Source organism: Carassius gibelio, chromosome A2 (assembly GCF_023724105.1).
Source record: "Carassius gibelio isolate Cgi1373 ecotype wild population from Czech Republic chromosome A2, carGib1.2-hapl.c, whole genome shotgun sequence".
Classification (NCBI taxonomy): domain Eukaryota; kingdom Metazoa; phylum Chordata; class Actinopteri; order Cypriniformes; family Cyprinidae; genus Carassius; species Carassius gibelio.
Genome location: NC_068372.1, coordinates 21,018,720 through 21,032,422, shown reverse-complemented (window position 1 = coordinate 21,032,422; position 13,703 = coordinate 21,018,720). Strand labels below are relative to the sequence as shown.

General features: G+C 36.8%; 1 protein-coding gene across 1 annotated transcript in view; it reads left to right on the top strand.

The window, feature by feature from the left end:
* LOC128030881 (BMP/retinoic acid-inducible neural-specific protein 3-like) overlaps nt 1–13,703 on the top strand; it is a 72,698-nt gene that overhangs the window by 31,716 nt on the left and 27,279 nt on the right. Inside the window, exons 3-5 of the mRNA XM_052618956.1 lie at nt 2,530–2,720; nt 3,775–3,956; nt 10,841–10,946. Coding sequence (XP_052474916.1) covers nt 2,530–2,720; nt 3,775–3,956; nt 10,841–10,946 — 479 coding nt within the window. The remainder of the gene's footprint in view (nt 1–2,529; nt 2,721–3,774; nt 3,957–10,840; nt 10,947–13,703) is intronic.

Below are 13,703 nucleotides of genomic sequence, written 5' to 3'. Positions count from 1 at the left end.
ATCAAGATTCAAGCTAATTTCAGTGTAAATCAGAGCATCTGCCACTTGACTCTGGAAAAAATTAATAAATAAAATAAATAATAAAAATAAGCCATTGGTGCACAACACAATACTTCATCCCATTAAGATCAATTTATAACAAAAAGGGATAAAAATGATTTTAAAACATCACACTAATGGCTACTTGACAAGTGATGTGTATTTTGTTTTAGAAAATAATTTAAAGTTCTCCTGGAAGAAATGTTTAACTGTCTCAAATTAGCGAAGGAGGGTTGTGAAGCACCTATTACTGTGCTGAGCACAAACACGGCTGCAGAATGCACCGCCAGCACAGGTTCGCAGGGGAAAAGAAAGAGACACTAATTGCTATTCAAATTTCCCCTCCTTCATTCAACAAACTCTGCATAGCACTAACCACCATCCACGAGGAATTCTAAAGTAGTAGCAATGACTTTGATATTCAGTCCACCATTGAGCAGAGGACAGAGCATTCATTATATGCATCGGATGAAGGTGTATGTCTGTTTTAATGAGTGAAAAGTTTGAGAGGTGAAGATCTATTTTCATAGAGCGAACCCGCCGTCCTCTGCTTGATTGGCAGGCTAATACAAACGGGCCAGAAGACCCAGTTTCAATCCAGCAGAGCGAGGTGTTGCAGATCAGCAGTTTTCTCTTTCGTGCATGTGTGTCTGTGTGTGTGTGTGTGCTGCACAGATGCAGCATGCAAGTTAAAACTCGATGCAGAAACCAGCTGAAAAGATTAAAGTTGCCGCTTACAATTGGCTGGCAGGTATGACAGAGACAACAAATACAAGAAGTTAAGTCGATACCCAGGTGCGGTGGCCCCCTGGTAAGGGAGTATTAAAAAGTTGAGCATTTTGGGTGATGGTGTCCCACTCCACAGCAGAGTTCCAGGTGCTATCAGCTGGTGCTAAAGCCCTTTAATTAAGATCATCTATCACCATTAGCTTATGGTCGGACAGCAACTGCTTTTGTTAATTAACTCTTAGAGATTCTCACGAACCGTATTAAGCCCAGTAGGCGATTCCTTTGGGTAGCATCTTCACAGAAGCACAAGCTTTGTTCTATGAACATACACATACTGTAACCCCAGGAAAACATTGGGATTGTTATTGGTTTTATGCAACGCATATTCAGAAGATACAGAGAGTATTTTGAAAGATGTATGTGCATAAATGATGTCAGAGTTAGAAATGCTGTCAAAAGTTGCATCATGTAAACTCTGTTGTGTTTATGGACCCGAATCGCATTCACCCGCATTACGATGACATGCATCAATATTCAGCACCATGCTAAATTTACGCATGCTTAGCCTTATTTTCTGCTATCAGCATTTTCTTTTGCTCTTTTGCCTTACGCATGCTTTATCCATCTGTCTTTACTCAGTACAACTTATAACATCCAAGAGAAAGATATCACCATCAAATCAGAAGAAGAAAAAAAGAGTAGGAGAAAAGATCACCCCTCTCCTAAAATGAGTTGTAGCTAATCACCTTCTCAGTGGAAAACTAAGCCATTTGACTTTCAACTGTGATCAGCTGTGGTCATTTTGATTGGCTCAACATGAAAAGTTCTTTCCTGGAGCATTTCAATCCTTAGTTGTGCAACTGAATTATTTAACCTCAACACAAAACAATATGTCTGACAATAATCCAATAAAGCTCACTATTCCAATAACAAATTCCTACAGTAAAGCATGGAAGTGGTAATACCCTGTTATGGGGTGTTTCTCTGCAGCAGGGACTGGAGCACTTGTCGTGACAGAAGTGAAAATGGATGGGGTGAAATATCATAAAATTCTTGGAAAATCTGCTGTGGTCTGCCAAAAAAATTGTCAATGGGAAGAAGGTTTACCCTCCAACATGACAATGACCCAAAGCACAGAGCAAAACTGACCACACAGTGGTTAGAGGAGAAAAGGGTGAATGTCATTGCATGGCCCAGTCAGAGCCCAGACTTAAAGCTCATTGAAAACCTATGGAATCATTTGAAGACTGCAGTCCACAAACCCTCACCATCAAATTTAACTGAACTTGAGCAGTTCTGCAAAGAAGAGTGGGCAAATATTGCAAAGTCTAGATGTGCAAAGTTAGTAGAAACAGACAGATCCCAACAGACTAAATATGGTAATTAAAGAAAAAGTGGTTCAACAAAATACTGACAAGGGGGTAATCCTTTTTCAAACTCATTGATTCTGTTTATTTATTTATTTTTTTTATTTTTATTTTATTTATTATTTTTTTTGGACATGTTGGTGTTATATATTTCACTTGGATGTTATAAGTTGCACTGAATAATTACAGATGGGTAAAAAAAAACTATGACTTTATTTATTTATTTATTTAAATTATTTAATATGGACATAGCAGTAACATTGGATAGACCAGATGCATTGTTTAAAGTGTTGTGCTAATTTTCAACACCTGTCCACTTTTCTATACCCACTGTAATGGTACTAAAATCCACTATTGCATTAAAGCACTGAACTGTTTTTGTTTTGTCTCGCAGGGAGTTTAGTCACTGGAAAGTGAACAGCTTGGTGACAGAGAAAAGAGACTTCTTCAAAGCCCCACTGCCTTTGGCGCCCGAGTTTTTACGCAACCTCAGGCTTCTGGGAAGAAGGCCGAGCCTTCAGCAGATTCATGAAAATCTGATCAAGAAATATGGCACTCATTTCTTGGTATCAGCCACATTGGGAGGTAAGTCAGAATTTAATGATATCTATGCTAATGGTGAAGAGACTTTGGTAACATATTCTGTAAAACTTTTATGTAGTTTATATATAGTTTCACTAATACAGGTTAATGGATCATCTATTTTTGGTTCAAAATATTTCATCAACCCCCAATATACAATTCATTTAATTGTCTTATAAGAAATGTTGTACTTCATTATATTTTCATTTCCATAAAAATTGTGAGCACAGTAATATAATGAATTAATGTATTATAATGCCTATGTAAAAGTTGCACATTTAAAGAATCTTAAAACACAGTATTGCATATTGTGTCTTAAATCGTGTTTTAATGCATTTTACTCTTTAAATGTATAATCATGACTTTTTATGTAATATGATATCCGCAATTTATATGAACATACTGAGATATACTAAAAGTCATGATAACATATTAAGAATTCTGTGCATTATAGGCTTCAGAAAAAGTTTCCAGAATTACCAACAAAATAAAAATAGAAAATAAAAATGCATAGCTATACATTACGATCCATACACTGAGTCTCACATCCTTTTCCCTCTCTGGCACCCACATAATAAGTAGGGCAGCCCGTCCCAGTGGTGGATTCAAACCTTTCAATGTGTCTCTAGCAGAATGTTGCATGTTACCAACACTAATTATGATGTCATTTATTGGTGGATGTATAAAGTGAAACTGCAGAACTTCCAAGACAGGGAGACGAATGAAGTGGTAAAGCTACAATGAATGCTGGTAATTAACGACTCAAAGCAAAGGAAATGGGGGAACCGTGCTGTTGCATGCATACTAATCAGACTGAAACGAACAACACCATTCAGGCTCCACACATACGAGTACAGAAGATGCTCCTTAACCCAGACAAGAATATTTATCTTAGTTTGAAGGTTTAGACTCTGATCGAAGATAGCATTTACTATAAAAAAAAAAAAACTAAAGATCTTCAGAATAAACTCACTGTCATTTTGCTGAACATTGTCTTCGGAATGTGATGACTTTATATCTTTTATCTCATGGTTTTGTTCTTTGCTTCCTTCCTAAGGAGAGGAGTCACTCACGATCTTCTTGGACAAACAGAAGCTGAGCAAAAAGTCAGAGGGCAATGGGAATAGCTCCGTGGTCTCCCTGGAAATCTTGCACCAGTTGGCGGCGTCATACTTCACAGATAGAGAGAGCACCCTGCGAAGGCTCCACCACCTGCAGATCGCTACATCTGCTATTAAGGTAACAGATGACACAGCTTCTTCCTGTTTGATCCAACCTAGACTCATTTGAGAAAAAAAAAGTGTGTTTGTGGACACAATTCTGCAAAATGATATGTTGTTTCTTCTTGCTAAAATGTTCAGTTGGTGGCACTGAAAGCACGTTGGATCTTTCATTTGATTTTACTTTGATATATAAATCTGTTTCTTTTTTTAAGTTTTCCAGATATCTGTTTATTTTCTCTATCCACGCTGATTACTGTTTCTCAATGTGATTTGTACGTACACTTACTGTTCTAGGCATTTGAGATGTTTGATTGTTGCCATGGTAAATCTTCAGCGATTAAGGTCGCAATGCCATTTACATGATGTGTCAAGTGGCTCTCGGTCTAACTCACAGCTGCTGAGTGGGAGTAGAAATGCTGCTTACTGCAACATCATGATTCCTTCAGAGGGAGCTCTGCATAAAATCATGCTGCTGAACCGAGACAAATATCATTGACTTTTAAATCAAGATATGCACCAGCTTGCATACAATTACAGTTTTATTTAAGAAATATTTATTTTGGGTAGGAGTTTTTTTCTCTAACTCTCTCAAACCATATTTCCCACTTGCTAAAAGATGATGATACATTTTATATTCATGTACAACCTTTTTTTTATACTATTTAAAGACTGCTTCACATCGTAAGCTAATCACATAAATTTCTTCAATCAATCAATCAATCAATCAATCAATCCAAAGCACAATAATCAATGTCACAAAAGCTGATTATGCAATATTTCTGATTCACTATGTGATCGCACCAATACTGGCTAGTCAAAAGGAAGTATGCCATTTATAAGCTCTGTCAAACACTGTCAAAGCCAGACTTTCTACAAACTGCACTCATTCCTGTGAAAAAAGTTTCAGCCTAAAAAAAAGTGTGTGAAATGAAAGCAAAATGGCATAGGAACTGGAACCGTGGCTCTGTTGGAAGATAATGACTTTCTCTTTGGGCTGCGATGTGCTTTTCATTAGCCTGAGCTTTTCCTACACAATATCAATGGAGAAGTTCAATTTAAAACGTACGATTTCATTTCAATTTGACCATGGACATAGAGAGGCATCTGCATTTATATGCAGCAAATACACACTTGATGTGAAGCTCTTCGGATCGGGATTACAAAATACATCACGTTATGCAAATTAGCATAGATGTACCATTTTGTAAACATGTTATAAAATATCCTGCTTGAGAAAAGTGTCCATGGCAACTACAAAGGGCAGTTTGTGACAGACAGACCTCGTCAAATCATATGAAATGAAATTATTTTGGTGTACACCTCTGAAGTGCTTTCAGAAAGCCCTCTCGCATCGTTTTAAAGAGCGGTCTCTCTTGCCAGGTGTGTTTGTAAGGAGGGAGCTAATTAGACATTGTGGGGCTATAGGGCCCACCTTTGACTGCTTTCTTCCTACACCCTGTGTGCAAATCAGCCTGATGAATTGGGCACTACAGCAGAAGTGGGTTATAGCGGGCTCATCAATAATGCCATAAGGGACGATCAATTACACCCTCTACTCAGAAACGAAGCGCTGAAGCACACCAGGAAGCAGCTTCTGGGGGACATCACTTTGCCTTCATGCAATCAGACACCACTTAAAACCAAAAATAGCCTGAGATCCCAAGGCAGGTTTAGCGGTCATCAGATTTTGCAAGAACAAACAGTCTTGAAATTAGCTGGTCTTCACGGATCAACAAGACTCTGTTGGCTTAACGGTAATATTTACACTGCCTTGGAGATTCAACATCACCATTTCATAAAGTTTACCATATTCAGCTCAGATCTACAACTTGACATGAAGGACTCTCGCCCCTCTCTGTAATATATCCATTTGTCATAATGACATACTATTAACAGTCACCTCTGTGTAGGACACAGATCTCAGAGTTACAGCCAAAGCAATGGCAGAGTACATGAGAAGCATATAATTGTAAAGACCATGTTAAAAAACTGGGTACATGTCATTAAAGGTGACACTTCTTTGAACATGTAAGGATGTCTCACTTGTCCAAAGGGTATTTGAGTGGAAATCACAGAGACTATGACATAACACAGAAGCCCAGAAACGAGTCACACTTGGTTCTGTCAATCTTTCTAACGTGTGTGTTCTTCCACCAATGCAGAAGGAACTAAAATACTCTGACAGTGTTCCTTGTACAACTATTCAGCAATACCACAATGGTGAACACTAGATCTACAGCTTTAAATAAATGTAGAGATTATAATAATGTATTGCGCACAGTGCAACCAATCGGATTCCAGAACAGATGTCTCTTATGAGCAAGAATCTTTTTTTTTCTTTTTTCTTTTTTTTAAATACATTTTTTAATAATGAATAAAAACATGCAATGTGCCCACCATTACCAAACAAATTACTCTTGTGAGCAAGTTCTCATTAGTTAATCAAAAACATACATTGTGACCGATTTACTTTGATTGCCAAAAAAACTATTCTCATGAACGGTTTCTTTATATCATTTTTTTTAAGTAAATAGAAAACATACAACACAGCCAGTTCACTACAATTACCAAACAAATGACTTTTATGAGCTTATTTGTCTCTTTTACTATTATTACTATTACTATTATTAACAAACAATTGACTCTTACTGTATAGGCCAATTCTTAATGAAGCAAAAATAGACAGTGTGACCATTTACTACAATTATTAAACAGTCTTCTTCACTTCTTTTTAGTGAAAATCTAAAACATATAGTTGATGTCAGTTGTTGGATTGATTTTACAAGATTAATTTGGAGTGCCACATAAATGCAGTGGTACCCAATTATAGTGATAATTACAGCATACATAATTAAACAATCATATACAGTACAGTTTTAATCATGATAAAACTAACATGGTATTGACTGCTACTGTACTTTTTTGTAAGAGTGAATCCTATATTTTTTTTTCTGGCTGAGCGCAGACTGTAAATGAGCACCAGTATTTAAGGATGGGAGCTCAGAACCCTGCACCATTTATGTCAAGAGCCTCCTCGAGATAGCTGGCACTGGTCAAGCGACCTGACTGTGCCGTATAATCAACATCAGCTGTCAAAATCAATGAAGCTCAGAATCGGCACTTAAAATCCTGTCACATGTCATGAACTCTTAAACTGCTTTCAGAGCGCATCTGCAGTCTTTAGCCAACTGTGCCTTCCACAGCGGAGGCAGAGGCAATTTTGACAAATGAGACAACTTGATACGCGTTCCTCTAGCATCTCAATTGACAAAGAATGGGCTGCATTCTGTGGTCTGTGGGAGTTTTCAAGGCCTGTGGATGATGCGAGACATTACAGAAAAGTAGAGGAAAGAACTGTACCGCAGGCATTCATTTCCTTTGTTAAGCCCTTAAGAAAAGCATGCACAGGACGCAGTGGAAACACAGCTCCAGTAAATATAACAACAACTAAACATGACACTCTCTGAGTAGGCAGGGTGGAAAATGTGGGTTTTTTAGTGTTATCCAGTTATTTTGTCAGGTAAGATATAATTCCTTGAATAGGTGTCAATATTAAGCGCCGCTGATAAAACACAGTAGGGGAGGAAAAACAGCAGGGTGACAGGTAGGCTTGGTTTGAGATTTGGTTAGGTTTAGCATAGAATTGCTAGCTGTACTTGTTTATTCATTCATACTGTGTATCCTACATACAGACAAGACACTGTGTATACCATAGTTCTCTCCCTATGTATATGATAGTCTAAGTATATGAAAACTGCTATCACTGCAACAACAGGATCTGTTCATGCTTCAGAAAAATCATTGGAATGATTTCTTCATGAAGAATGCAGGTTTCGTGAAGACTTTTCTATTGATGACTGTCTGGTTTTATGCATAAACAGTAAAACAGCCTGGAGTCCTATTAGGATGAGAGCAATTGAGCTGCAGTAAGCAATCATAAATGACAAATGATCTAATGAGATACTGCAGTGGGACGGGGTTCGGAGGAGGGCATATGTGCGACACTTCAGAAAAGAGACAGTAGTTCATAAATGAATTCTAAAAGCGTGCATATATGTGTACGTATTACGATAAATATTGATGACTCTCCATGTTTCAAATGTTAGTTTACATTATAAAGATTTTTTAGAGTGCCCCTATTATGCCATTTTGAATATTGCCTTTCATTTCATTTCGTAGCTGTATGTGAAGGTTAACGATCTGCAAAGATGCCGACAATGCACATTAAATAAATCTATTGTCTCCCAAAAGAGAGAATCAACTCTGATTCTCAATAATTTGAATCGCACTTCTGTAATGGCTACATGTCAGGGGGTAACACATATGGATAATACCCACCTATGTTCTACGTCGAACAACTTGACCCCACCACAAACGCTGTATAGCTTGTTCGTGTGGTTAACATCATGTCGAGAAGGTGCTGTGAGAGTAAATTCATTTTTATTTTCCCTTCCCTAAGATGAGGCAGCAATGAACCGTTTTTTTTTTTGTTTTTGTTTTTTTTTACTGTACCACAGCAGTACAACCCCAATCTTTTTTTTTGTTTTGTTTTCCCGTCATTTTACAGACTACTGCTACTGAAATCTCTGGGAGTTCCATGCAGGATTCACAAAATGTTTAAAATTATTGTTAACAAAACAATATCCATCCATCCAAACCAACAAACAAACAGGGAAAGAGGGGAGCAACAGACACATTATCAATAATGAACCATTTGAAAGGGAGACAAAAAAAAGAGAGAAAAAAATTACGTTAATTCCTTTACATATTCATGTAAGTTTGATAAATAATAGATGCATATTTTTTCTATTGATGTTCAAAATACAGAACTATGGAAATGGGCGTATCGTTCCGACATGCGCTGTGCTCATTAGACCAATCACAACAGACTCGGGTATCTGACCAATCAGAGCAGAGTAGGCTCACGGGAAAGGAGGGTTAAGAGAGACTGAATTTTAGAATGGCACTGGATGAAACATTGGAGAATCGTTGGAAAATTTGATAAAATTAAATGCAAATATTGAGAAAACGAAAGCGTTTTTTGACCCTACATGCATGTCAACCTATTGTAGGAGACTCCCAAAACAATATTAGGAACCTTAAAAATAGCAGAATTAGGGCAATTTAAAGATACTGATATGTTTAAATTCACGTGATCATGAATAGTGACATAAGAAAGAGAGTTGATGTGGAAAGAAAACATGCTGTCATTAATCAATGAGAGTGTTGGGCAAGTTACTAAAATGCAGTGTGCTACTGTCTTCAACGCTGCATATATAAACAGCCTGGCAACATATCAGAAACCCAAAAATAATTATTCATCATAACATCTACAGAAGAATATGTAAAATTCAATAGAGAGAGATTGACAAAATAAAAAATAAAAAAAAGATAAATAGAAGTTACTCATTTGAGGAAAAAAAAAAACCTTGAAATGACATATCCAAACTAATGATTATGGCGTTATCAGGACATGGTCCCAAATCCTTTGCATTTGGATTAGTGTTGGATTAGCTACAGCATTTCATTTTGAGACAAAGACCTGACAATGATGTGTAAAATCACACATTTTGTGACAACTAGTGTCAAAACAAAGGCGGCACCAAGCTTGCACAAGCGATGGGACAAAACTTTTACAAAAGAACCTTATTTGTACTGGTAAAATATGAAGATATTTCAGAGCATTTACAGGCTTTAAACAGACCATTTTGTGAATGCAAGAAATACATGCTTTTAGTTTGACCGCATTTTTAGAATTATTATCCATTAAGGACATATTCAGAACACATAGTTATGGAATTCATAGCTAACTTACCTTTTAAACAGAATTAATTCTGCACTATTAGAGTGCACTACCAATGAATTACCAACTAAATCTTGTTTTTTATTGACAAAAGACATCTAGTTACAGAGTCTATAGTACACATAAAACAATGATAAAGTGTTTGTAGTACTTTCAGTATGAAATAGCTTAGGTTATGGTATAATATTCTGTTACACTCACAAACATTTTCATTAGCTTCATGTTTTTTATTGGACACAATTCAGTAAGCTTTGCAAAAATTTGTGAAGGGCATCAAATTGTAATTTAACCTTTAATAAGGTAATAGCAAGCACCTTTTTCCACGCCATTTGAAACAAAGAATATGTTGTTGTGACTATTTACAACATTTACTGCTTTTGTGAGCAGTCAGGTTTGTGAATGAGTTGTTCTTTTGAACAGGCTCTTTTCAACGAACTGAATAAAACACACACGTTGAAGTGATTAGTGAGTTTAAATTACCCTACTCAAACTCATTCGATAAATCAAACATTATCAAGTCAAACGTTAATGTATTTATCCAACAATCTACAAGCGTGTCATCTCATTAATTAATTGATTATTGATTAGTCAAGACACACTAATTTTACAAATACAGCCATGCAAAAAAATATATATATATATAATAATAATAATAATAATAATAATAAATAAAAATAAAAAAGTAATGGAACATCAGCCCAGTATCCCAAGTTGCAATTGAAAGGCCAGGTCAGACACACATTATTTTAGAATCATAAAAGTCTCTTTATATTTAACACTAGGGTCTGTTAACAAAACTGCACCACTGGACATGGCTCACTGCTCTCTAGATTTGAAATTAATAATGCATTGGGACCTAACACTGGAGTCAATTTACTATTTCTGCGGCGCTCTGCAAAGTGAGCATTTTTGGACAGCTCTGACATGCTGAAATGGGCTTTGGTGACATTTAGATATTGACTCTGGCTTATTGCACAGACGCTCTGCTTTGTTTTAGACAACGGCATATGCTCAGCACTCCACCGCTTCTGAAGAGGAACAAACAGGTGCATGATTTCAACGATGATAAGGCATTAAAATATCTCCTTGTTTCCTAGGTAACGGAGACCAGAACGGGGCCTCTTGGATGCAGTAACTACGACAGCCTGGATTCCGTCAGCTCCGTCTTAGTGCACAGCCCAGAAAATAAAATCCACCTGAAAGGTATGACAGCTGATGTGGTCTTCAGAAGAACAACACTGCACCTTTGTTAGGTCTTACTTGTAACAACTGCACTGGTGATGTACAGTGAGAAGGGTTTTTGTTGTTGTTGTTTTAAGAATGAGCAGATATACCTATAGACTGAGGCCGTTTCAAGTCTTAAACTGGCAGAACAAAAAAAAAAAAAAAAAAAAATGACTGCAGGCATATTCAGTATCAGTAAATGTATGATTGATGCTATAATGGATCCTAATTCAGAATAAACTGAAAATAAATTTAATTGGAAATTTATTTTAAAAAAACATGATACATAAATACAAACCAGGTGACAATTTACAAGCATTCCCCATTAATTAATGCATTAATTACAGTATCATTACAGTATTCATTATTATATTTAACATTAGTTTTATAAAATACAGTTGTTCATTGTTAGTTTGTGTTAGCTCAGGTCTATTAAAAGATACAACTTTTAATAATGTATTTTTTTTAAATTGTTGATATTAAATAAGATTAATAAATGCTTTCAAATTATGTTTCTTTGTTAGTTCATGTAGTTTGCTAACATTAGCAAATGTTCTTTGCTGTTAAATGTTACAGTACCTCAAACCCTAATTGGCATATTTACATGTCAGTAAAACTCCCTGTGGGCGGTTCTTGGCCAGAATTATTTCCAATAAGGACCAAGCCAAAAGTCTGACTATAGCAGACCTGTTAGTAGAAACAAATCACTTGCTAATACTCATACTGTCTTCACACTTTCAACAAGCAAGTGAAGAGTCATCAGAAGACAGGCATTTAGACTTGCAATTAATTTGCCTCACACTTTTGTGACAGCAGTGTCACCACAAGTCAGAGGTGGTCGGAGCAACAAAAAGAAGAGAGAAAATAACAGGACTGAAAGGAGCAAAAGGGGAGGTTTAAAGCCTCTAGCCGCTGCTAATTATACATGTGGCCTGTGCCAATTTCCACTGCCTTCTCGACATTGACATTTAAATTGTCACCCCACTTAATACTGCCATCTCCTGAAGCAAGTTCCCTGCTGCCCAGATTCGTGTAACTACTTTAATGAGCTAGCCACAGGGTTCTGCACCACAGCTTATCTTTTGCTGAGTAATTGGGGAAGGAAATGTAGGGGGGGACAGTTGGAGAGAGAGGGATTTGGCCTACATTTGTGTATGTTTGCATCGGCTCTCTTTCTCTTATTTGGGCTTCCCTGGATATTTTCAATCATAGTGCCATGCCCTTTTAGAGCACAGAATGTAGCCCCTTTAAAATTAGAAAATAAAGCCATCAATACCATAGAGGACTGACATAATCCACAGGAAAATTTCACATTCCTCTCATTCGGTTTAAAAAGAGAAAGTCTGTGGAGGAGGGGGCACAAGAGCAGCTATTTAGCTGTCTCCGGTGTGAAAGCCATCCAAGTCAGTCTCTTTTGTGAGACTCCCCACACTGTTGGCTCTCTACCCAGCAGAAGCCAGAGCTTAAGACGAAGACTGCATCTAATTACGTCTCTTGTTTTTTCACAATCCGATGAATAAATACAGAGGAACTCATCATAAATATTCACACTGGGAAGGGAATTCAAAAAGGCTGTATATGAAGGCAAAAGGCATTGATTCTTTCTTGAAGGATGTCAGACCTGGTAAAGCTGCGAAGAGCGTTTTCTCAGATAATATAATTAGCAGGTGTTCAACACCCACTGAATCTTTTACTTGGTAGAATGACTGATGAATTCATGCATTTAGCACTGAATGCTTTCATTAGTAATTCATAGGTGAGTATTGATGAGGAGGCCTTAGGAGATCACATCTAAAAAATGAACACTTTATACATGCTATTATAAAGGTTGGTTGGTAGCTTTATTAGAAATTGCACACATTATCATTAAAAAAATAGTTTTGATGTAAGATGATAGAAATGTTTCTTAAGCACTCTATCTGCATATTAAAATGATATTGGCAGCATCATGTGACACTGAAGACTGGAGTAATGGCTGCTGAAAATTAAGCTTTACCATCACATAAATACATCATATGTTTATATTAAAATGTAAAACAGCTATTTTAAATTGTAATACTAATTTACAATATTACTGTTTTTATTGCATTTTTATCAAATAAATGCTGCCTTAGTGAGCAGTAGAGTCTTCTTTCAAAAACAAGGTGGATATGACATCAATATTTATTTTTTAATGGCAAATGCTAAATTATGAAATTACAAAATAGGACTGTTATTCTGGTAAATTCACCTGCCATTGGCAAGTGTAACAAACAATAAACAAATTTCACCCCATTTACAACTGTTCCATCTTGTTACCGCTTTTTTCCTATTGCTCAAATAATCAATAATTTGTTTCACGGGCAAATGTCAATTCTTCCATTGCCTGCTATCAAAATATCTAATCAGTCAGGAGAATTCCACAACAGCCGTATTGATTCCCTGTCTGCAGTGTGCCTGCAGTCCATGACAGAGGTTTACGGCCGAATGACCTTGCCACGGAGATTGTTGGTCTTTATACATCCCATTACCCCATTACTGTGCTGACATAGCATACCTCACCGTCCCAAATAGGACTCCCATCACTGATGCTGTTAGAGCAGTCAGGCTGCCTGCCTCTCTGACCCACTTTAAATGCTGTCTGTTCCCCAAGTCAGCCTGGCCTGTATAACTGAGCCAAATCAGGGCTGTGAAATCATAGTAATCTGTCTTGATTGCAGCACTGTTTTGAAGAGGTTTTGTAAATATTTGAGAGAT